Here is a 27,269-nt window from a genome sequence, read left to right on the forward strand (position 1 = left end):
AAACAAGTTAAGTATCTCCAAACAATTGAAGAATTTACTATCATAATTCACTAACTGAAGAAAAAGTTTTACGAAAAACCACTGGCTTGTTTAATCACAGATATATAATAAATGATGACATAGTTAGGAACTTTTATTATTTCTCTAAAATGAGAAAGTATGGTATATCACAGGTCAGGGGGCCAATGAACAAAGACCAACTACTTATGACAGGAAAGACAAGTCTGGATTTAAAATGGACTGGACTTCTACCTCTTTTTGAGTTATTTTATACTTTATCCCAAATCTGAATAAGTAAGAACAATTACAAGTGTTTTAAACTTCTTTTCATCTGATCTACTCTTATACCCTTCTCTAGTAGGAAATAGTGTCACTGGTGGAAACAGGAACAAAGTTCTCTCTATTCCTCCTATGCTTTGAGCTAAAAATATTTCAAATAGAAGTTTTAAGGAGAACTGGAGTGCCTATATATAGAAAAGAAAAATCAGGTAACGGGTAAGGACTGGAAAGAGAAACCACAGACATGCACGGGATTCGTCAATGAGAGGTCTGTGAAGAACACTATAGAAAGGAAGTAATTTTATTTTGTAGAAGTTAGCATTGTGGCACTGACATTTATACTTCAACTGAAATTAAAGCATCCTGCAAAAGGTTTGACTCATTACAACTTCAAATCTAAGTATAACAAACACAAGCCAAAGTGTTACTTGATGATACTTATTTAACCGTCATCTGCTAAAGTTTAAAAAAAAAAATCCATAATATTAAAAAGAGCAGAGTTAACGAAATACTTACTCCGAACTTCGTACTGATTGTACTCCACTGTCTTCAGCAGAGGGTGGGAGAAGCAGTGCCATGGTAGCTGTTTTCTGAGTTGAGGCAACACATAATGGGTTACAAAACCCACAAAGCCGACCAATGCATACAATACATACTTGAGAGCAGGCTAAAAGAAGAATAAAATTAGGAAAATTAAAAGTGATTTTGAGATCCATAGAACTTCTAATTTGTCAGTTCCATTTTCTACTTATTAACAGAAAATAGCAAAGTCAATTTTTGAATCTAAGAACCAAACATTTGTCAACAGTTAACACTGCTTTCTTATGTGGCTTTTCCAAAATTTGTACCAGGGTTGTCCTTATAATCAATAGGTACAGAAGAAGGGGTGATATGTCACATCTGACATCAATTATAAAAGACTGCAGCTTCTGTCTTGGGCTTTCTCTCTCTAGGACCACTGGCTCTGGGGAAAACCAGCTGCCATTTTGTGTGGATACTCAAAGCAGCCTATGGCGAGGGCCACATGGAGAGGAATTCAGATCTCTGGCCAATGGTCATCAAAGAACTAAGGCCTGTTAACAGTCTTGGTTCATGGCAGCCCCATATGACTGCAGCATCAAACACAGCCCGAACTGGGATCATCTAGCTAAGCTACAATCAGATTCATGACCCAGAGAAACCATGAGAAAATAAATATTTGTTGTTAAAACTGAATAAACGAAAAGTCATAAATTTCAGCATTATGGACAAATATTACAATCAAATAAAAAAATGAGTCTCAGCAGTTATTTTCCCCCAATCAAAAGATCAAAATGATTCTTTACCTGCAATACTGTGAACACTGTGCTTACATGAATAGCAAAATATAGCACACCAATTACAATGCATACTACTAGGTCAGACTGTAAACGCTCACTCTGTGGAACAAAACAGAATTATCCAACAGTTACATAAAATTTAAAAATATGTATTTCTTTCATTCCCACTGACAAAGTAATAATTCTTCATTGATTCTATTCTTCTAGATAGTTCTTACATATAATAATTGGCTATAATAAGTATTTTCTTCCCCAATTTCCTTATATTCTGGTTTTGACACTATAATACCAAGGAAATGAAACTAGTTCTACACACTGTATAACATATTAAAACAAAGTCTTTTATTTTATTTTAAAAGATTTTATTTTTTACATAATCTCTACACCCAACATGGGGCTCAAACTCACAACCCTGACACCAAGAGTCCTATGCTCCACTGATTAAGCCAGCCAGGTGCCCCAATAACAAAGCCTTTTAGAATGAAGACTTTTTCCCCCATTAATCTGTAAGTTTGATTTTTACATATGGGAAGAGGAAATGAGGTACTTAAGTCAATATATCAGTTATAGAGGATACTCTTTTGGATAACAAAGTTATATTTTCATTGGTTTTTTAAAACGTTGAAACTGCATGTCTTATTTTACTTACTGGATTTTGATTCTTTTAGTGGTTGCAGTAAACCAGAAATGTCTCAGTATCTTGACTGATCATCAACTGACCTGCAGATTTATGCTAATTTTAAGCTAGATTCAGAAATATCTTACTACATTTAACATGAAATGTCGTTTGCTAACATGGAAACTAAAGTCAGAAAAAACTGTTTGAATGCTATCCTGAAATAGTTTTGTATTACTAAAGTTTGAGAATATGTGAACAGCTCAAGTTCAGTAAAGGTAAATATAACTAATTCAAGACCTATATAAATTTAGTTTTTCACAAGTAGAAATAATCTAAAATAACTTAGAAAAAAATGTTTTATGCTTTGTCCATAAAGCAGATATGAATCCATAAAATTCATTTTTCAAGTAATTACTAAAAGAATACAGACAATATTGAATTCACTAAACTAGAAGATTTTTAAATTACTACATTTTCTTAAACATATTAAATTAGTACAGATAACCGCTCTCTCCTTCAATCTGAAAAATAAACACACATATACTTTTCAGATGGTCCTAAAGGAATAAAGCACACTAGAAGACCAGCAGATGATTTACAAGGACATAGTTTTTATCAATAAGAACAATAACAACAAAATCTAATTTATGTTAAAATATGCATCTTTCAAATCCTACTTTAAACTGAATGGGATTAAGAATTCTATAAACAATGAAATTATTTCATTTCACCTAATTTGAAAATGAATGTTTAACATACTCTTTTACACAGAAACAACCTTTGAAGAATGAGCATTTAACAGGTTAAAATGTGACATAAAGGCAGTCAACAATATACACCTATACATACATTTTCCCCAATTACAAACGCCTTCATTATATAAAATGATGAACTGTTTAAAATTTACATCTTTCAGGTGATTGTAAAAAGCTAAAACTTACAACAGAATTTCTAAGTTTTTCAGGCAGTGGATCTTTTACTTCAGACAGGGGGTCTTCTGGATTTTTCTCTTCTGTTTTTGGAAAAATCTTGGATTGCACCAAAGAGCTTTAAATTAAAAAAAGAAAAAGAAAGAAAGATAAAGGATTAATAAAGAACACATTCATAACCTGAAAACCAGTACTTCAAATGACAAATGAAGTTTATGATAAAAAATCAAGTGTTCAGGGGTGACTGGGTGGTGCAGTCGGTTAAGTGTTCAACTCTAGGTTTCTGCTCAGGTCCTGAGATCAAATTCCACATTGGGCTCCCACACTCGATGAGGAGTCTGCTTGAGATTCTCTCTCCCTCTGCCCCTCCCAATCATGCACGTATGCTCACTCTCTTGCTCTCTAAGATAAGCATTCCAAGTATATTTAATCATTAGCAAATGATAATGTCTAAAGAGTTTACAATGCTATAAATAAGCATACAAGGAGAATATTTTTATTAAAATATATTTTTAATACTTTTAGGAGAGAAAATGCTAACAAATATTCCCAGCCAAACTGGTTAGAATGATCCAATGTTAATATATTTGAAACCCAATATAGATTAAGTCAACTGCACTTTGACAAGGCAGTGGGAAAACAGATCCTGAAAGTTAAATTTGAAAGAAATGTGAACTTATTTAAATTTAATTCAATAACAATTGATTTCACTTACAATAGTACAGATGGATCGCTGCTTTGTCGGCTGAGATGATAGGATACTGCCACTAACAAACCACAAAAAATGGAGAAAAGTACTGGAATATGCTGGCCATCCCAAGAATCCTGTTGGGAAAAAAGTTTCATAGAACAATATGCATCTAATTTATCATCTATCATATAATTCTTTTATGTCAGTATTTTGGAGGAAGATAATTAAATTTACCAAAAACTTTTTAGCCATATTATTAATTGTATTTTATTCCAGATAAATTTAGATTTAGTACTTTCTGATCATCTTCAGATTTCTTTTGGTACTAAGTTCTATTTACACGCTAAGGATAGTACATTTGCTTCTGATACATGCTGCTGTCAATTTCTTTCATATCTCAAGTGGTATTAAGCTTATGGTAAACTACATTCTCCCTTTAGAAAAATGAAATAACTTGGTGCAACACGTTTGATTATATATAATAATGGAATAGGGACAACACATTAGCTAACAGAAGACACACTGCTGTGCTTTTATCCTGATACCTTTGCTCATAATATGCCATTACTTCATTATCTTCCAGAAAACTCAATAGGCATTCAGTGCTCTTGAATAATAAACTGCATATTCCCCAAAATAAATAATGCAAAGGCTAGCTTCTAAAGTCAACCAAACATGTGGATGTGGATATGTAATGTCATGTCTGCTCACTGCAATATTTCTGGAGTCTAATAGCATGGTACTTGGTAAAGAGTAGATAATACTGATAAAAGAACAGTTAATAGTTCTTATGTATGGCCACTGAGTAAACAGCATTCTATCCCTTCTTCTTTCTCTGGGATTCAAGAAGGGGAATCCAAATAGTAGCTTATTATACAACTTGTTTTTTTTTTTAAATAATAAAGTCTTGAAAATTGTTACACATCACAACATACAGACCTTTTTGTGATGGCTACATCAAAATATCATTATCCTCATATTGACCATTAGGTGTCAAGCCCCATTCTTAGATCTTTGCTAAGTATTTCCTAAACAATTCTTTTTTTCACTTTATTTTTTAAATTTTTTATTGTTGTTAATCACCATACATTAGTTTTTGATGTAGTGTTCCATGATTCATTGTTTGTGCACAACACCCAGTGCTCCACGCAGAATGTGCCCTCTTTAATACCCATCACCAGGCTAACCCATCCCCCCACCCCCCTCCCCTCTAGAACCCTCAGTTTGTTTTTCAGAGTCTATCGTGTCTCATGGTTCGTCTCCCCCTCTGATATCCCCCCCTTCATTCTTCCCCTTCTATCTTCTTTTTTTTTTTTTAACATATATTGTATTTGTTTCAGAGGTACAGATCTGTGATTCAACAGTCTTGCACAATTCACAGCGCTCACCACAGCACATACCCTCCCCAATGTCTATCACCCAGCCACCCCATCCCTCCCACCCTAAACAATTCTTATGATCACCCTTGGAGATATATACTATTGCTTCCCAGTTTATAGATGAGAAAACTCAGGCGCAAAGGGTTCAAGTAATTTGTTCAGTTAAGTGGTGGAGCCAGGAACTGAAGCTCCCGATGTCTGGATTTACTGAGAAGGAAGTTAAACAATATAGGAATTTGAGAATGAGAGAGAGAGAAATACATAAAGAGAAAACAAAATGTATGTTGGAATAGCATTTGCACAGTGATAATAAAAGGAAACATATCAGGTATATGAGAGAGACAAGGAAGACCACATGTGGTTGAGATGTGCAGTGAGAGGTGACAGAAAGTTAAGGCTACAACTTCCATAAAGCACAGTCCATGGGTAATGCATAAAACTTGACAAAATATAAGAAGTGTAAGTTAGTTACTTAAGACACTGGGAGGCAAATACCAAAAGAATCAACTCAAAGAGGGCACGTACTGAATGGAGCACTGGGTGTTATATGCAAACAATGAATCATGGAATACTACATCAAAAACTAATGATGTACTGCATGGTGATTAACATAATAAAATTCACAAAAAAAACTCTAAAAAAAAAAGAATCAACTCAAAGAATTGAAAGTGGTAACTCTAAGGAAGGGATAAAGAGGTAGGGGATGGTTGTTCCTGGTGATAAGTCTTGTAGAAATATCTGATTCTTTGAAAGATACACATGCACAACTTTAGTAAACATTAAAACTAATAAAAAGATGTCCCGCTTCAGAAAACTAGCAATTCCATTTCTAGGGATTTACCCAAGAAAAATTAAAACATATGTGTGTTCATTGCAGCTTTATTCATACTATTCCTAAACTCTAGGGGCGTCTAGGTGGTTCAGTCTGTTAAGACTGTGCCTTCGGCTCGGGTCATAATCCCAAGGTCCTGGAATCGAGCCCCACATCGGGCTTCCTGCTCAGTGTGGAGTCTGCTTCTCTAGCTCCCTCTGACCCTCCCCTCGCTTGTGCTCGCTTTCTGTCAAATAAATAAATAAAGTCTTAAAAGAAAACATTCCTAAACTCTAAACAACTCAGATCTTCACCTCTAAGACAGCAGAGAAGTTGACATATGCATACAATGGGAATAGGGACAATTTAAAACTAAATGGGGTATTTTCCTGCAATAAAAAGGAACACATAATGTGAATGAATCTCAAAACGTTATATTGAACAAAATACATCAGCTACAAAAGAGGTATGATTCCACTTATACGAAGTTCAAGAACCCCAAATCTATAGTAAAAGTGGTTGGGGCAGGGGGCATAGAAAAAGGAACACAAGGGAAATTTCGTGGGGTGATGGAACTGTATCTTGAGAAGGGTATGTATTACCCAGATATATGGATTTGCTAAAACTTATCAAATTGTGTAATTAAGACACATGGATATCACTCTATGTAAATTTTTCTTCAATTAAAACAAGTGTTTGGAGAAAACGAAAGATTCCTGCCTTTATCTGACAAATGCTTGACACTACTTTTTATTGTTCTCAAAGGAAAAACATACTTAAATTGATCTCAAAATCACTTACTTAGTTACTAGGAATTTATAATAATCAACATTTAATATAATTCATGAATATTTAAATAGATAGTAACTACAACCTTTACTGAATCACTTAACTAAAAAAAAAAAAGCAAAACAAACCCAACCACCTCTGAGTTTTCAATGAACTCTGATTCAGAAGTGGGAGAAAATTCAGTAACTATGAAAACAAAAGGGAAGTTGACCTACTACAAAAGATTAAAAGATGGGTTTGTTCTACCCACTGTAGTGGGTTTGAACACTTTCTCTTTACTCTGTAATGGCCCAAATTCTAGGAATCTCTTAAAAATATGAAAACACCTAGAAAGTATACACACATTGCTAGAATGAAGTAAAGTTGTATTAGAAAAAAAAAAACTTAGCTTTTGAGTCAAAAAGTTCAAGGAAAAATGAAAGAGTAAACACAAGGAAAGCAGAAATCAATAAATAATAAATGCAAAAGTCTATATTAGTGAATAGATTTAAAAAAAATTCCTAAAGGTATGCAATAATGTCTCCCAATGCATCTAACTGCCCAGAAGTAACTACGGTTATCAATTTCTTGTATATTCTTCCATCATTATTCTATGTATATACAAGCCACTGGATATATTTAAAAAAAAAAAAAACCAACAGCACAAAGGAACATCCATTTTTGAGGGTATTACCTTCCTTTTTATTAAGATACAATTTTATTTAAGATACCTTAAAAAGGTTTTAAGGTTGAGTAATATTCCTTTGTGGATGTGATATATATATATATATCACATTTTCGTGTGTGTGTCTTAAATAAAAAGGAAGGAAATCTTGTCATTTGTAACAACATGGATGAAATGGATGGCACTATGCTAACTGAAATAAGCCAGACAGAGAAAAGACAAATAATGCATGGTATCATATATACGAAACCTTTTTTTAAAGAAAAAGTTGAGGGGCGCCTGGGTGGCTCAGTTGGTTGGGCGACTGCCTTCAGCTCAGGTCATGATCCTGGAGTCCCGGGATCGAGTCCCGCGTCGGGCTCCCTGCTCGGCAGGGAGTCTGCTTCTCCCTCTGACCCTCCCCCTTCTCATGTGCTCTCTCTCTCTCTCTCATTCTCTCTGTCTCAAATAAATAAAATCTTTAAAAAAAAAAAAGTCGAATTCATAGAAACAGAAAAGTGGCTGCCAAGAACAGGGAAGTGGGAGAAATAGGGAAAGGTTGGTAAAAGAGTACAAACTTTCAATAACGGTCTAGGTGGGGTGGGGGGTGAGAAATGAGTGAAGGTGAAAATGGCAACTGTATTTAATAAGACAGCATTGCATATTTGAAAGTTGCTAGGAGAAAGTTCTTAAAAGTTCTCATCAGGATACACACACAAAAAACTTTTTAACTGTGTGTTGAACAATGTTAATTCGACTTATTGTGATCACTTCACAATAGATACAAATATCAAATTATGTTGTACATCTGAAACTAATATAATGATAGATGTCAATTATACCTCAATTAAAAATTTAAATAAACTTAAAAATTTTTTATAAGATGAATAAGGTCTGAGGATCTAATGGATAGCATAATGATTCTGGTTGATGACACTGTATCGTATAACTAAAATTTGCTAAAAGAGAAGAACTTAAGCACTCTCACCAAAACAAAACAAAAAAATATGTGAGGTGATAAATGTATTAACTTGATGAGGGGAGTCCTTTCACAGTGAATCAAATCATCACATACATTTTTAATATCTTATAACTTTGTTGATAATACTTCAATAAATCTTGAAAAAAAACAAATGGTTTGTCTTGAAAATCATTCCACATTAGCACACAAAAATCTGTTCTAAATGTGCAGATTTACTGTAATGGGTGACATCTAAAACTAAAATAGTGTAATGAAACCACCATAAACAACAAAAAAGGAAAATAGTTTATCTTCCTGCCTGCTTAGGATACAAGGTTCCATTTGGCAGTTTTATAATTGCTGTTCTTCTACTAGATAATTATAAACAGCCGTTTGTACACTGGGCTAGAAAACTTATTGCACTGTTAACTTCTATTTCAACTTCCAAATAACCTCTCACTTTCGAAACATGACTCCTGTATGCTAGGATGGTTTACAGGTAGTGTACCTAGGAGAAGCTTCAATCTCCTTGCCTCCAATTCCCTCCTGGGTTTAGCTCCATCAAGTATCTCTCTCTCTACTGGGTTTCCCCCTCCTCTTTTAAATGCAATCAAGTCTCAAATCTTTTTAAAAAATAAAAACCTGAAAACCCCCATTATGTACATGTTTAGAAAGCGTGTCTTATATTTCCTTAATATTTATTCAAACCCAACCTTATAATAATCTAGCTTCCTCAGCCAAAACACCAAAGAAGCTGTTTTGTTGAAGTTTCCAATAATCTGTTAACTGCCAAATTCAGTAAAAAGTTTTTTTTCAGACAATCCTGACTCTGAAGTTTCCTTTGGGGGACTCTGTTCTATCCATCACTTAAATACTTGCATTTCCCAGGGTTCTATCTGTATCCATTTCCTCTTGTCAGTCCAGGTTAGCAGTCTTTTACTTACACTTTCATTTAGTTGATGAATCCTAAATCTTTTAATCATTACCTCAAAACTCTCTACATATAACTACCTACTATGCTTCTCTGGATACCCCATGAATGTCATCAAATGAATGTGTCCATCTGTAAACAACCACCTTCCTCGCTAAACTCAAAGATTTCCAATCTTAGGCACTAGTATCACTATTTAACCAGCTGTTCAAGGCAGACCCTACCCAGAAGTCATGCTGGACCCTCTTCTGGCTTTTCTCTCTTTATCCATAGAGTCCTCAAATATATTCACTGAATCCAATTTTAGCTAGGTCCCTCATAATTTTAAGATTGCAATACAACTCACCCCACTGCTGATCCCTCCTGCTTATATTTCAATCTCCTTTCACACCAGAGACCAAGTAATCTTTCTGAAACACAACACTGATCATTTCTTTACCTTACCTCAAATATTCTGATGGTCTGGTAAAAAAAAAAAAAATTATGATGGTCTTCCATCTCCACCCAATACATTCAGGGTAAGATATTTCATAATCCAGCCACTGCTTATCTTTCCAGCCTTACTGAAGGCATCTTTCCTCATGCACCCAAACCTCCAGCAATTCCAAATTATTTGCTGTTTCCTGTACATATCACACTATCTTGACAACTCCATGGCTCTTCATCCCATGTTTCAACTAGGTGATTTCTAGTTGTCTGTCAAATATTGGTTAAAAAGCTACCCCTCTTGGAAAATTATCTTTAATCCCTTTTGGCTAAATAAGGTGACAACTTATATACCTGTACCACTCCATTTTCACAGCCTTCATCATCCTCTACTGAAAGTGTTGGTTGACTTACTAATCACAGCTAAGAGACAAGCAATTTAAAAGCAGGAAATGGTGTTTCGCACAGTCCTGAGCACACAGCAAACACTCCCTAAATGCTACTGAATAAATGATGTGAAAAAGGATGCTATGAGTCACTTTTCTTAGTCCTTTCAACCCTATCATTCTCTGATTGTCTTGCATTAATGATGATGATGATGATGACAATAATAATAGTAATAATAGGGGTTGAGAGTTGTTTACATGAAATTTAAAATTTCTATGTTTACAACTTGGTGGCAATCTTTTTAAAATGGAGCTAATTAAGGCTCATCCAGATTCTTCCAGGCCAATAATGATGATGAATTATTTTTACTAGAATGTATCTTAAATTGCAGTCCTTGCACTTGTACTCACAAGTTTTAAGAAATCTTGATGTGAATAGTAGTTATATATATATTCTTAAGTAAAAATCTAAAATTAATTTCATATTCTGTTATTACCATAGCCACCTCTACCCCAGACCAACCCAGTTTTAATAATCTGTTTCTAATATTAACCTACGATTACTACATGGAAAAGGATTTACTTTTTAATAATGGTTAATCATGAGATTGCTTTTAAGTTCAAAGTAAATGAGAATGAGAATAATATTCAATATACGAAGATCATGGAAATTAATGCTAAGGTGGCTGCAAGGAGAATGGAGGGATGGGGGCTTAAATCATGATTAGTCAATTTAAAACAATCTTCATATAGAAAAATAGACCTAGGGGCTCCTGAGTGGCTCAGTCGGTTGAGCGTTTGCCTTCGGCTCAGGTCATGATCCTGGGATTGAGCACCATGTCAGACTCCCTGCTCAGTGGGGAGCCTGCTTCTCCCTCTCCCTCCCTCCCTGCTTGTTCTCTCTCTCTCTCTCTCTCTCTCACTCTGTCTCTCAAATAAATAAATAAAATCTTAAAAAAAAAAAAAAGAAAAATAGCCTTAAAGACAAAATCATACCATAATGTATTGCTCACCTTTAAAGCGCCATAACACAATCCATATAGTAAGGCTACTGCCACAATGCTACAGATAAAACTGTAAAGTGCTGCAAGCAAGCTTGTAGTGGCTAGACAGGAAAGGGGAAAAATTTTAATATTTTATAGACATTTATGGAAAAAATCTTAAAAGTATTTAAAATGTTATAATATTGACTACAATGAAATATCTACTCATTTGACTTTTAAAAATTCAGTTATGTCAAATTCAGTTACATCATCCTATCCTTTGAAAAGATTTTGAAACGACAAAGGTTTACTATCCACAACTTTTGATACAAGACAAAATATATTCACCTTATAAGTAATGAACATTTATACATGGCAGAAAAAGTTGTACCTACATTATGCTTCAAGAATGTATCTTATTATTTACAAAAGTATGGGAAAATGAAGCTTGCAGAGGCTTAAAAGAACTGGCAATGTATTAAGTATTCACAAAAAGATACTAGTCTCTGTAAACAGAACTTGTATTACCCAAGGAAGTAAATTTATATTACCATGTGTCAATTAATTCTCACAAAAAAGTACAGATCTGACTAATTAATAACTAACAAAAACAAAAGATAGATCCACCTCTTCAGTAAGTGGTTTTGGGAAAAAGGACAGCTACATACAAAAGAATGAAACCGCACCACTTTCTTACACCACAGACAAAAATAAAATGGATTAAAGACCTACATGTAAGATATGAACCATAAAACTTCTAAAAGAAAACATAGTAATCTCGTAGACATCGGCTTTAGCCATATTTTCCTGGATCTGTCTCCTCAAGCAAAGGGAAACAAAAGCAAAATAAACAACTGGGACCGCATCAAACTAAAAAAGCTTTTGCAGCATGCAAGAAACTAAGAACAAAACAAAAAGGCAACCTACTGAATGGAAGAAGGTATCTGCAAATGATATATCTGATAAAGGGTTAATATCCAAAATATATAAAGAACTCATACAACTCAACTTGGGCAAAAACCGTAAGTAATCAGATTAAAATGTACAGAAGACCCGAACACTTTTCTAAAGATATATAGATGGTCAACAGACACATGAAAAGACATTCAACATCACTGATCATCAATGCAAATCAAAACCACAGTCAGGTATCAGCTTATACCATAGTGGCTAGCATGAAAAAGACAAGAAATAACAAGTGTTGGCGAGATGTGGAGAAAAGGGAACACTCATGCAACTGTTGATGGGAATGTACTGGTGCACCCTCTAAAGAAAACAGTATGGAAGTTCTTCAAAAAATTAAAAATGGAACTACCAGATGATCCAGTTAATTCCATTTCTGGGTATTTTCCCAAAAATAACGAAAACACTAACTAGAAAAGATACATTCACTCCTATGTTTATTGCAGCATTATTTACAATAGTCAAGATATGGAAGCAAGGTAAGTGTCCATCAACAGACAAACAAGAATGAAATATTGCCATTTGCTACAACAGCATGGATGGACCTACAGGGCATTATCCTAAGTGAAATAGGTCAGGCAAAAAAAGACAAATACCATATGATTTCACTCACATGTAGAATCTAAAAAACAAAACAAACAAAAAACAAAAACAGAAACAGACTCACGAACATATAACAAACTGGTGGTTGCCAAACCGGGGGGCTGGGCAAAATAGGTGAAAGGGATAAAGAGACAAACTTCCAGTTATAAAATAAATGAATCACAGAATGAAAAGTATAGCATAGGGAATACAGTCAATAATATCGTAATAACTTTGTAGAGTGACAGATGATAACTACACTTACAGGGGCAAGCATTTTTTAATGTATAAAATTATTAAATTACTATGTCATATACCTGAAACTAATATAATATTGTATGTCAACATCAAAGAACTATACTTCAATAAAAGGTAAAAAAAATCTTAAAAATTCTATTCTTACAAGTGGAAAAAAATAGATTCAATGGGATTACTAATAATAAGGACAGGCAATGGCTAAGATAGCTCTCCTTTATTTTTTAAAAATATGAATAACAGATTTTGTTCATGGTAATTTTATATGAAAACCATAAAAAAAAAACCTACTGGAAAAAATCTTCTTTAGGAGATATTAAAAAACTAACACCTTGCACAAGTTTGTAACAATATGATGAAGCCCACTATTATAAATTACCTACCCTAAGCACCCTCCAGACCCTAAATACTGAAACAGTCTTCTACCCATTAAGCTATGCTGAAGACCAGCCTAGTCTTCATTCACACCCCTTCAAAAATTTTTCAAACCATTAAAAATGCCCTAGATTCATAGCAGCAACAAAGGAAGAGATTAGTTTCTATTTAAAATTTAAGCCACAATAACAACATTTTATCAACAGAGATGATTTCAATGCATATGCTTGGAAGATGTGGACTACAAACGTGAAGTATGAAGAGAAATGGACCACAAAAGTTATAGTAATTTCTTTTCCTTTTATGTTTTTTCTCTAGTTATACACTCAACTTTCAAGTAAAATTTTAAATGGTTAAATTAAACAACAATGTATTTTAACCACAGTGTCTATCCATAAAATTAATTTCAAGTTCTGCAAACCATTATCTATTTCAGAGTAATTCTGGTATGATCGTTCTCATTTTCAAAGTAAAATATACATGTGAGAGGGGAATAAATTTCTAAATATATCAATTCATATCCACATATTCTACTCCAAACAGAGAGATACTTCTAAAAATCTTATCTAGGAAAATGCTTTTACTAAAAGCATTTGGTTTTGGTGTTTCCATTGTAAAGAAATAACAAAGCTCTGAAACCATATTCAGAGATATACCAAAAACATATACTAGTTCAAAATTCAAATATAATGTCATGTATCAGGGGTCAATCTATTTGGGACAGATAACCTTTTATAAATATTTCATAAGTCTATATAAATTCCATCTAAACTCACTACAACTTTCAGTTTTAGACAATAGTACTTCATCATTTCTTATAAAGTAACTCCATTATTCCTGGATCTTTCAATAAAGTGGCAGACTTGACTACTTCTTTCTATCTACAAAGTAATTCCTGCTCAGTCTTTAATTATTAAATAATTTCCTTTTTCTAATTTCAATTCTAAAATGAAAACTGGAAAGGTATTTTAATGTTACTTCATTACCTAATGATCTGTAAAATACTATAATCTGTCATTTTTAAAAGGAACTACTCACCATTACCACCGAAGATATGAATATCCAATTGCTCACAAAGGTACATTACAAATGTATTCACCTGAGGCAGGAGACCAATGAAAAATACTATTGGGAAACAGAGGGTAAACACTACAGAAGAAAAGAAAAGCATATTAAAAACATTTATACAACATCCATCCTTTTGTTCATTTTAAGATCATAAATGATAAAAAAAAATCCAAAATGAATATAAACTACTAAGCAATTAAAAAAATCATTTTAAATTATTTCCATGTAACTGCTTGGGTATTATTTTTTCAACGATAAAGAACGGCTTTTAAAATTATTTCAACCATTTTATATAATAGTTATCTGAGATACAGAATCCAAAGGAAAACTTCCATCGCATCTGTTTCAAGACAGAAGAATTCTGTTATATGTATTCATCATTAACTTGTTTCATTCATAATAGCCCTATAGTTTTGTTCCTCACCGAGAGGATTACAATAAACAGCAAAGTAAGCCTACTAAAACCATTTTTTAACTATATAATTGATCTATTTATCAGGGAACTATTTGTGTACAAATAAATTAATGTTAAGATCTGAAATACTTTAAAGATCACTCACCTATAACTAAATCCCTGGCTGATATAAACACCAGTGGATTAGTGAAAGTTATTCCATATAATTTGAACTTGGTTGTAGTAAGGTTTCTGCTACCATAATCCAAGAGCCAAATAAGACCACAACATAAACAGAAATAAACTGGTCTACTGTAGGCAATGATACGATTATGGCCCTGAAAAATGATATTAAAAAAAAAGTTAGTTGATTTTAAGACTCACAACTAGCTATTGAGATCTTTGATAGCTTATATTCTAAGGATTCAAAATGTATCCATAGGAAGCCAAGTTTCTGACTGTGGCAGAAAGAAATTACAAATATGAGAAGGAAGAAGAATAGAATGAACCCTGTGATACTGGACTGAAATATTAGAGGTATCAATACGAACTTATTTTTAATACACATATAAATCGATATAAGATGTGTGTATACATGTATACATGCACATACGTATATACATAAATATATTTCCTAGCTTTAACCATTGAGAGGACCTAGAAATAATGACATTCTAGTAATAAAGATTACTAGCATCAAGATCTTAGTTTATAAATAACACTACTGACTAAAAAAACCCAGGCCTTCACAGAGAAAAGGCTGGTTTTGGGCTAGGGTAGGGAAAGTATATATAGATGAGCCTGGAACATATTATTGTGAAAAGGAAGGAAGTACTTAAAGACTGATAAGGATATGTCAAAAGGACAGAGAGGGCAGCTTGGTGGGCCCCAATGGCCAAATCAGGATAATGTGTGCATGCAAATAAATGTTAGTAATGTTATAGTCCACTGAATAAAATATGAATCCAAACCAATACAAATAAGTAAACACAGAAGGAAGAGTTCTTCCTTACAGTAAAAAGTCAACTAATAAATTGGAAGGAATGATGGAATTAGAAAATTACTATGTGGCAACCATCAAATCATAACTGATTCAGGCAAGAAATATCAATAGATTTTTACTGAAAACAAGTAGTAGGTGGAAGTTTTTGGGGCAAAGGGACATATATGAAATCCCCAACTATCTCCCTATGCAACACTTATTAACTCTAAGAAGAAAAACAGTAACATTACAATAATTAGTGGTTCTCAAGGGAGGGGAGGTAATTTTGCCCCCTAGAGGATATTTGGCAATGTCAGAAGACATTCTGGTTGTCACAATTGGGGAGTGTGCTACTGACATCTAGTGGGTAGAGGTCAGAGGTAATGCTAAACAACCAAAAATGTACAGGACAGCACCGCTCCCTCCCATGGATTCTCAACAAAGAATTATCCAGCCCCAACTGTTAATACTGAGGAGTTTGAAAAACCTTGCAGAGACTACCCTTAGCCAAAAGATGAAAGTTAACATCACCAGTAAAAGGATAAATCAACATCATGTGCTTCCTGAAATGACACGCTGAGAACAACACATCACTTTCATAATTTTCCTTCCAAAAAAGCATGTCCTGTATCTAATCAAGAAGAAACATCAGACAAACTCAAATTAAGGGATGGTCTACAAAGTAAATGGCATGTACCTACCAAAAGGGTCAATATCGTGAAAGACAAATATATACGGAAGAACTGCTCTAGATTAGAGGCTAAAAACAACAAACACATAATCAGGGATTTTCTCTGCCAACTGAGTCAACAGGAAATGCCTGAGTAAGATCTGTAGATTACAAAATAGTATTCTAGCAATGTTCAGTGTCCTGATTTTAATAATTATATTGAAATTAATCATGTAAAGGAATACCTTTGTTTCTAGGAAAATACATGGGAATCTTTAGAGGTACAGGGGCACTGTGTCTACAATCCACTCCCAGGGAAGTGTGTGTAGGCTGGAAGGAGCGGGACAGGGTGGTGGAGAAAAACCAGAAAGGGAATAAGCAAATATGGCATATGTTCGTACAGGGAGCCGGTGAATGGCATCAAGAATTCTTTGCACAAGCCTTGCAACTTTTCCCTAAATTTCAAATTATGTCAAAATTTGAAGTTAAAAGCAATGCTCCCATCTATCATACACTTCAAAAGCATTCTTACAAAATATTAAACAATCAGTTGAAAGAAAATAATTTGCTTCCTTGTTCTGTTTTGCTCATCTACACTCACTATTAAGTATTCCAGTGTAAGCGTAAAAATAATAATTATATTCAAGAAAGAAGGCATCATCACAAACTGTTCTTAGAGTCTGTTTTTGAACTATTTTAAAGAGAATGCCCTTTGGTCTTTTTTTTTTTTTTAAGATTTTAATTATTTATTTGAGAGAGACAGAGAGAGTGACAGCACATGTGAGGAGGAGAGGGAGAAGCGGGCTCCCCGCTGAGCAGGGAGCCCGATGCAGGGCTCGATCCCAGGACCCTGAGATCATGACCCAAGCCGAAGGCAGACACTTAACCGACTGAGCCACCCAGGCGCCCCACCCTTTGGTTTTTCTATTAAATACTCTATGGTGGGTTCTAAAATTGGACCATACTTCACAAAAATACTGTTTAGCAGCTAATACTCTTCCAAAGTCACAAAGTGAATAATAAGGTTTTTAATCTCCTTAGGGTCCACAGGTCTAAACACCAGATCAATTTATTATTTCTTTATTCTTGCTCTTAATGATTACCTAAGCAAAATAATGTACAGTTCCCCCTACTTCAAAATTCTATTTTTCAGTACTTATTCATGATTTATTCTTCAAACTTTATTAAATACAAGTTATTAAGTAACTATGAGTTTATACGAACTATGTCTACTTGATAACCTCCTAAAACAGGCTGTCAAAAAATGAATTATGCTTATTTTCAACTGAGATTTAGAGTCCACAATTATATCATTTTATTTCATGCTAATAAATCATCTTTCTAGTAGAGCGTCAAAACTTAGATGAGAAAATAATAACATAAATCTTAATTCAATCTGACATATGACCAAAAGAAGGTTTTGATGAATGTTAGGGAATTATAAGTTACAGGCATATCAGAGTGACTTACATGTCTGGGAGAAGAAGAATCTGGTTGAACACTCTAAAAATGAAACAAAAGATAGATTACACTACTGAGGTCCTCGTAACTTTATAAGCAACTTTCAAAATGCCTGAAATAATTTCAAGTAAAATATTCCACAGCTAAGAAATGACCTACATTAAGTCTGTTAAAATAAGAGAAGATGAAATTCCAGATACTGGTGTCACTGTGATATCAAAGAGATCTCAAATCTTTCCTGACTCTTATTAATTATGGTTAATTAAAACTTTACAAATAGCTTACACTTCTGAAATGGCATATGGTAGATAGTCCATCTTACTCCTTGGCTCATTATTACATATAATTAAGGTAGAATGCTTTCTTATATGATTCCACTCCATTCAGGAAATGCACAAAATATGGGTTAGTTTATAAGAAGAATTCTAGTTCAGCCCACAAATTTCAAGCCTACTAAACAATTCAATAGTATTTGTATTAAATCTATTCTCTGTATTTTCACATCAAAATCATCAAGTTAAGCTGTTTCCCTATAAGAGATTTTATCAACTTCCCTGAAAAATGTTCAAAAGGTGTTTTGCAGCCACTTCCCAAATCATAACTTTTCTCCCAAGTTCCAGTTCATTTCTAACAGCAGTCCAAACAATTTCATTAGGATGGTCTATCACCACCCTACAACTCTATGAACCTTAGTCCTATATACCTAACAGGCAGTTAGGATGGACCAAGCTCAGCAAGTCTGGCATGTGGCCCTTGACTGGATATGAGACCAGGTAAGCTCTAAACTCAATTGCAACATCTGGCCTCTAAAAGCTTCTGGTCCAGTCTTTCTTACTTCTGTTTATGGTTATTACCATTCTTCTAGTCAACTAGATTTATTTTTTTTTTATTTTTTTTAAAGAGTTTATTTATTAGAGAGAGAGCGAGCACACAAGCATGGGGAGCGGCAGGCAGAGGGAGAAGCAGGCTCCTTGCCGAGCAAGAAGCCTGATGCAGGACCCGATCCTAAGCTGAAGGCCGATGCTTAACCGTCTGAGCCACCCAGGCATCCCTCAACTAGATTTTTTAAATCTAAAAAAAATTTTAAATCTCAGTCATCTTTTATCTTTCCACATCTAACCAGATTAACCTGAAAATAGTGGACAAAGTTAACAGGACAAGAGACACTGAAGCAAAGGAATGAATTTAAGTAGTTTAAGGCAATAAAGAGATGGATTATAGTGGTTGGAATAGAAAGAATAAAGGCCAGAAATTTTGACAGAGAATCACCAAATTTAATCAAAGGGACCTGGTTACTTGTTATTAGGGGTCGAGAAGTAAGGAACAGAGAGGCTTTAGGATTTTCAGTCAGTATACCACTGTCAAAAGCAAAGGAACTGGGAAAGAAAAATATTTATCAGAAGATGATGATACGGTATTTTTAAAATGTGCCAAACTGCCTGTTAGGTATATAGGACTAAAGCTTGTGAGAATGATGAAGACTTTGAGATATAAATCTGGACATGATTCATACATGGGGACAACAAATGAAGTAATAAAAGAAGGTGACTTCACTGGCAAGGAGTTGCAAGCTGAAAAGAGGGCCAGATAAAATCCTAAAATTCTTATAAACTAAGAAGTAGTCCAAAGACCAAAGAGGCAACAAAGGAAATTCAAGTTATCTGAAAAGTTAGGATAATCATCAGGGTAGCATAAAGTCACAGATCAAAATAAGGATAATATAAAAATAGAAGACAGTATTCATAGGTACTAAATGATACAGCACTCACAAAGAAGAATAAAAAAGGACATAGATCTGGCAATTAGAGCTTATTAGCCCAAAAAGACTGTAGTTTCAGTACTGCAAATGAGGTAAAAAGTATGGATGAGTCTTGAAGAAATGGAAAGAAATGGAGTTGACACAAGTGGTTTTTCTGGATGTCTATCTATAAAGAGAGAAAGGACAGCAAAGAGTATAAACAGAACCAAACAGTTTTCAGGATGGGGAGAGTTCTGCATGTTAGTATACACTGGGCAGATAACCATTCAAGTTGGGGAGAGTTCTGCATGTTAGTATACACTGGGCAGATAACCATTCAAGTTGGGGAGAGTTCTGCATGTTAGTATACACTGGGCAGATAACCATTCAGGATGGGGAGAGTTCTGCATGTTAGTATACACTGGGCAGATAACCATTCAGGATGGGGAGAGTTCTGCATGTTAGTATACACTGGGCAGATAACCATTCAGGTTGGGGAGAGTTCTGCATCTTAGTATACACTGGGCAGATAACCATTCAGGTTGGGGAGAGTTCTGCATCTTAGTATACACTGGGCAGATAACCATTCAGGCTGGGGAGAGTTCTGCATGTTAGTATACACTGGGCAGATAACCATTCAGGCTGGGGAGAGTTCTGCATGTTTTAGTATACAGTGGGCAGATAACCAATACAAGCAAGAGTTTTACTAGCTCAGAAGAAAAGGAAACAGTCCAAATCAACAGTCCGTACTGATTTTGCATGGAAGGTGAAAAATGAGGTATGTGATTTTTTCCATTTTTAGAAAGATTAAAATTAGTAACATCTGGCATTTCAGAGCTACTATTTAAATAGCAAAGGGATACCAATCTTCTGCTTTCAGTGTCCCAAAGAATATATATACTAGTCTTGACATTACTATATCCAAACAATGATGGATTTTAATAAATTTAATCTACAGAATAGAAGGCTTAAAATATGGGAGTGGGAGAGCTGATGTTCATATTTTTAAAATGAATTTCAAGAATGTTAATTCTCATTTTTAACAAATGCCCAGATATTTTTTTTTCAGATATTTTCTTTTAATACCAGCCCCCCCAAAATAGTTCTTAGGAAGCTTCATTTACATACCATGATTTTTTAAAGTTTATATGTCCCTTTTGTTCCCTATCCAATCTAATGTAAACATCTAGGGAAAATAAATCTAAAAATTAACATCTTACTATAATGCAATGAATGATACAAAACCTCTGCCTTTTAACACAAATATTATTCCCTAGTCTGAAAAGAAGAGAGATGCTGGTACCTTAAGTAGTGAGTATTGACAGCTGGCTATCACTAGGCAGAACTGGAAGACCCAGATATCTCTGAAGAAGCCTTGTATGAGAAGAATAGATCCCAAAAAAGCCACAAGAATAGCCAGGATGACAGCTAACACATTTTCCAGAATCTCACGATTTCTGTAGACAGAAAAATTTATGAGTAAGTATATCATCAATATAAGAAATTAGAGTGAAAAAAGGGAAGGCATCATGAAGAAGTTCATACTATGCTTGCTGACATGCTTTTTTGGTACTGGTTTTGAATAAGGTTTTGGAGGATACTGATAAAAAAACCAGTTTATATGGAAAATTAACACAAAACCTTATGTGCAGATAAAGCATGCTATAGTAACTGAAGTTCTAATTACAAGACATAATATATTAGTTTTAATTTCTATTTCAAAAGTTTACTCTTCTTTAACATCTGCTTTTCTGTAACATTTGTTGCTGAATAACTAACCAACTTGAATAGCAAATAAAAGGAGATATGCAAAGAAACACGTTTAAAAAACAAAACCTCAATTTCTAGAAAATCAAAATGGAAAGTTATTTTATATGACAAAGTTTGTAACCAAATTTTGATACCAAGTGATTTCATTTTCCACATCTTGAAATCACCTGAAATAATCTCAAAACTAATTTACTAGAATTACTTAAATACAGGCTATTACATATATTGAAAATGAAGGCAGTAATAAAAACCATCAATGTTGCCTCTATCAAAGCTGCTGAGACAGTTCTATATTTCATTAAACTGATTAAACAATATGATGACCCAGATATTACATACAGCAATGAAGATGATTTTTATATGTCATACCAAAAAATAAGAATCTATCTCATTACTTGTTGGGGAAATTTTATTCATAAAATGTTAGATACTTGCTAAAAGTCTTGTTTTTAAAAAATATTTACCGACATGGGAACATACTCAGTATATTTGCTATACAAAGAAAGCAGGACATAAAACTATGTATAGGAAGATACAAGTTGTTATTTAAAAGCATATACATATGGGTTAAAAAAGACAATATATCAAAATGATACTACTAATACCGGTTCTCTCTGGGTAGAATTATGGTTGGCCCCTTCTTGTCTTAAAATCTTCCTATACATATTTAAATTTTCTAGAATAGGTAAAGAATTATTTTTATAACCATAAAATTTTTTATTAACTTTTTTTAAGTCAATGCCCTGTTTACAATCATCAATTGGCCTAAGAAAATTCACAAACATTTCTGTACTAGTTCATTTTATAGTCCTCTCAGACGAAAACAAGTCAACAGTACTTTCAAATCAGTAACTGGTATTCTCATTTGTTTTTCTATGGCAGTTGGAGAAGTCCAGATTGTTTCCATGATCCTCGGCAGTTCTGCCATATTACATACTGTCTGTAGTTCTCATCACTGAATGTATGCTCTCCTTAGGCTTTTGTTAGTTTTTAATTTTGATGAATTCAGTATATCAATTTCATTTGTTGTTTTTGGTATCACATCTACAAAATTTTGCCTAACCCAAGGTCACAAAAATGTTCTACTATGTTTTGTTTTGTTCTAGGAATTTTATTGCTTTAGATTTTACATTTAGACCTATGATCCATTTTGAGTTAATTTTCATAATTTTATAAACGGTGCAATATAAGTATAAAAGTTTTTTTTTTTCCATATGAAAATCCAATGGTCCCAAGACCATTTGTTGAAAAGCCTACCATTTCTCTACTTAACTGATTTGGGATATTATTTTGATGCCATTTAGGCTTGGAGTTTTCTTTACAGACAGGTGTTTAACTACAATTTCCATTTATTTAATAGATATAGTACCATTAAGGTAATGTATCTTTCAGAATGAACTATGATGATTTCTATCTTTCAAGAAATTTGTCCATTGTCGGGGCGCCTGGGTGGCTCAGTCGGTTAAGCGACTGCCTTAAGCGACTGCCTTCGGCTCAGGTCATGATCCTGGAGTCCCGGGATCGAGTCCCGCATCGGGCTCCCTGCTCAGCAGGGAGTCTGCTTCTCCCTCTGACCCTCTTCCCTCTCGTGCTCTCTATCTCATTCTCTCTCAAATAAAAAAATAAAATCTTTAAAAAAAAAAATAAAATAAAAAGAAATTTGTCCATTGTCAAATTTATGTACATACAGCTGATCATAATATCCTATTATCCACTTAACACCAGTACAATCTGTAGTGATATCCTATCTCATTCCTGTTATAAGCAATTTGTATCTTTTCTTTTTTTTCCCCCTAATCAGCCTGTCTAAAGGTTTATTAATTTAATTGAGCTGCCCCTCCCCCCACTTGCACTCTCTCTCTTGCTCTCTGAAATAAATAAATTAAAATATCTTTCATGTCTCTACTTTTTTAACATATAGAGTACAGTTATACTTGTTTTAATGTCTTTGACAGCTAATTCTAACATCTGTGACAATTACAGGTTGGTTTTGATTATTTCCCTCATAAATCATGTTTTACTGCTTCTTTGCATGTTTGGTAATCTTTGGTTGGATGTCATTGCGAATCCTTTGATTGGATGCCACTGTCAAAATCTTTAGGTGGTGACAATTTTCAGATTTCTATAAATCTTCTTAAAATTTGTTATGCTACTTGGAAACAGTTTGATCATTTTAGGTCTTGCTTTTATAACTTGTTTGTTGGATCTGGAGCAGTGCCCATGTTAGGGCTAACTATTCCCCACTTTTAAGGCAAGACTTTCCTGAGTACTCAACATAATGCACCATAATATATGAATTATGAGTTTCTTCAATCAGACAGCTGGGAATAGGCGTTATTCCTATCCCTGTGTGTCAGGTCCTGCCCATCTATTTCTTTCACATGATTTTACCCCGGCCTCAGGTAGTTTCTTCACATACATTCACTAATCTGTACTCTGTGGAAGAGTTGTGGAGACCCGCTGCGGAACTCTGAGGTTCTCTGTGAATAGCAGTCCTCTCTCTGATACTCTGTGTTGGGTGTCCCTGGACTCATAGCTCCATCTAATTCAGGAAGTCTGCTGGGCTCCACTTCAGTACCTCCGCCCTGTGTAGGAGCCAGCGAGGAAGACTGGGAACTATCTCAAGGCAGTAAGCTGGGGCAACTGTAGGACCCACATAATGTGTTTCCCATCTCTCAGGAATCACTGTCCTGTTTTCTTATCTCCAATGTCCTGAAAACCACTGGTTCATGCATTTTGTCTCTTTTTTGTTGTTTCAGATAGGAGTAAATCCAATCTTTGTTACTCCAGTCAACAGGAAGCACCAAGTTTTAATAGACTACTAATACTATTCATTATTAAGACTAGTACTACGAAACAGGGAACAGAAGTTCCCTCTTATACCTTTCATATTTAGAGTCATATTACCTATAATCTTATGATCATTAACACTTCATATTTTCTGGCTTTTAGGTATAGTTCCATGATTCTTACTGATGATAAAAAGGATTTTTTTTGTATAAACATATTAAAATTGCCACAAGAAAGTTTTTAATTGAAGAGAGTCAATATTTGGGAGCCCTATTAACTTAAATTTTATCTCAAAAGAACCAAAATAGAAAACATTTTCCAAAATGGTAACCAAGTGGTAATTAGGGACATTTCAATTTAAAAATAAAATCTGCACATATCTTTAATATCACACTGTATTCTCACCTATCAAACAGGGCCAAAAGTGTGAGTCTGTCAAAGTTAATGCCGATCCATAGCTGGGGTAAGATCCAAAAGCGATAATAGTGTTTAACCTTTTGAGCAGCTTCTTCTGTTGGACCGTAAGTAGCTGCCAAGTCAGGGCTTAGATCAATGTCTTGTTGCTCCAACAAATCTGTATCGATGGTCAATAGTCTGTTCAATCGAATCTGCGGAAGAGAGAGCTAAAAGAAAGTCAGCACTGAAAGGCTTAAAAATCTTGATTTAATCAAGTCATGATTCAAGGGCTACTCAATCAGCTTGCAGATTATCTAAGTCCCCTTAATTCTCTATACTCCTTACAGATATTTTATGATCATTAGAAACTACAAAAGGTGATAATAGGAAGTAAACTTAAAGCAAATTAATCAATAGGTCTTTTGGAAAAGATGTATTGGGAAAAGTGTTTGAAATCTTAACACTGTATGACTGTACAGCTAGTGAATCCATTAAAATCACGTACTGTGAATCATTAGTGGCTTCTCTTCTCCCTGCCAAATTTATGGCCTTTTCTCAAAGCTATGAACCTCATTACCATGTTAAATCTAAGCTCCTCTGAATTGGATTCAATGCCTTCAACTGTCATTTCTTCCTACAGTCTCTTATCACTGTTGTTTTAAAATCCCTCTTACACCCCCTTTTTTTCTTTTGTTTTGGCAGGCTACTCATCCGAGGCTATAAGGAAATTACCACATTACATTTCTTTTAGCTTTAATTTATCCACTCAACAGTTCACCAGTTTCCCCTTTCTCTGAAAGAGTCTAAAGGTTCCCTTATCCAGCACAGCCCTAGCCAGGATTTCACTATCCCAGTGTTTCCATACCATTCAATCATAGAAAACAAACAAACAAAAAAAACAATCATTTCCCTATTTTTGGCTTTCCTATGAAGTTTCCAGGAATACACTCCAGCAAAAAAGCAGAGACAATCTTTACTTTTCAAACACATATGTGGGTATAGTCAAGAAAATCTGCTTCCTATAAATAACATAGCCATTTTTATCTCTTAGCATTGACAAGTACCACCCCAAACACTTTTTTTCTTATCCTCTATGCCAGGGTTTCTCAATCTTGGCACTACAGGTATTTTCAGTCAGATAATTCTTTCTTTGGGGGTTCTGCTGTCCACTGTAGGACGTTTTATAGTATCCCTGGCTTCTACGCATTCACTAGATAGCAGTAACATTCCCCTAGTTGTGACAAGTAAAAGTGTTTTCAGACATTGCCAAATGTTGAAAACCATTGTTCTGTGCCAACTCACATCGATGGTCTTAAAAGCCAGCTCACAACTAATCATCTTCAGGAAGCCACTAATAATTAACCCCTTTGGCACTACATTTATTTGCATGTATTTCTTACGTGTTCCATATAAGAATTTCATTTTATATGTTAACTAATTGAATCTAAATAAAATAAGTTTAAAAAAAGAATTTCATTTTCTAAGTTCAACAAATACATCTTGAGGGCAAAAGCTGTGTTATCTTTTTAAAATATCCCCACTGTATCTCACATGGTGTATTTTTTACACAGCGATATCATCACTAAGCTTCCCACACACACACTGGTATATGAGTATCTTAACAGTTAACAGATAATATAATATTCAAAATGATAATTTTCAAAGTCAAGTTTTAAGATGGCACAACCAGATTATGACATTGGTGAGTAAATGGACCTTTACATATTCTCAAAAGTATAATTACTGATTCATACACAGCTTATGAAACTTCATGGTGTTTTATATTTATTTCCTAACAAAGGACTTAACAAGAAGAGAGCCACTATGGAACAGCAAAGGAGATTGTGCCATAGTTTTCAACAAAATTGGTATTTTATAAACCTCAACTTTTCTGATTTGTGTCGCTACTTAATCTGAATGTACATTATTTTATAAAAATAAAGGAAAACCTACCACATCATGTGGATAAAATCGAACTGAGGTAGAACTGGATACATGAGAATCCGTGTCACTAAAATAAAATGAAAAAAACTTTAGGGACTAAATAGCTTGTCACGGAATAGAAAGAAAAATAAATCTTTTAACAATTATGTGGTATTATTTACACTGTCTTCACTTTTCCAAGTACTTCAAAATACAAAATCGCATTTTCCTACAGATGTGATTAAGAGCATACAGCCTCTGGGCCAGAGTATCTATATTCAAATCTCTTCATCAGCTAAATGAGATTTGGGAAAGTTATCCAACCTTTTACACTTCAGTGTCCACCTAAGTAACACAGGATAATAGCACCTCTTATCACAAAGTTCTTGTGAGATGGGTTTAAGAAAGCAATTAACATATTGCCTGCAGCCACAACAAATTTAAGCTCTAACAGCTTACAATGTGACCACTCCGCTTCCACAGTCAAGTTTAGATTTTTGAAACTTGACACCTTACCACGTTTATGGTGTAAGGAATTGTTCTTATCTTAAATTACATTAAACATAATTGTTTCCATTGCTCCATCTTTCTATTGTTTCCACTGTTAGGAAATCACCTAACACTTGAATTTTTGTTCATTCTTGACAGGGTCAGTTCTGAAACTGGACTCAAGAAGCTTAGCAAGTGTTCTATCTCTCCAGCAAGTTAAGCTAAGTGACTGCAAGATCCTAGTGCTTTAAATGGCCCCTAAAAACT

The 27,269-nt window shown here is 34.3% G+C and overlaps 1 protein-coding gene across 6 annotated transcripts in view; it reads right to left on the minus strand.

Annotated features, from left to right (window-relative positions):
- Positions 1-27,269, minus strand: part of PCNX1 (pecanex 1) — a 152,613-nt gene that overhangs the window by 36,356 nt on the left and 88,988 nt on the right. For 4 of the 6 annotated variants that reach the window (XM_027572186.2, XM_027572188.2, XM_027572190.2 and 1 more), the window contains 11 exons: positions 26,544-26,601; positions 24,600-24,817; positions 20,938-21,091; positions 17,906-17,938; positions 14,950-15,121; positions 14,360-14,470; positions 11,177-11,268; positions 3,862-3,971; positions 3,159-3,264; positions 1,605-1,697; positions 796-946 (listed from right to left, as the gene is read on the minus strand). In XM_027572186.2, coding sequence (XP_027427987.1) covers positions 796-946; positions 1,605-1,697; positions 3,159-3,264; positions 3,862-3,971; positions 11,177-11,268; positions 14,360-14,470; positions 14,950-15,121; positions 17,906-17,938; positions 20,938-21,091; positions 24,600-24,817; positions 26,544-26,601 — 1,298 coding nt within the window. The remainder of the gene's footprint in view (positions 1-795; positions 947-1,604; positions 1,698-3,158; positions 3,265-3,861; positions 3,972-11,176; positions 11,269-14,359; positions 14,471-14,949; positions 15,122-17,905; positions 17,939-20,937; positions 21,092-24,599; positions 24,818-26,543; positions 26,602-27,269) is intronic. The other 2 variants (XM_027572187.2, XM_027572189.2) reach the window with 1 other exon arrangement.

The sequence above is a fragment of the Zalophus californianus genome, chromosome 6 (genome assembly GCF_009762305.2).
Source record: "Zalophus californianus isolate mZalCal1 chromosome 6, mZalCal1.pri.v2, whole genome shotgun sequence".
NCBI classification, from domain to species: domain Eukaryota; kingdom Metazoa; phylum Chordata; class Mammalia; order Carnivora; family Otariidae; genus Zalophus; species Zalophus californianus.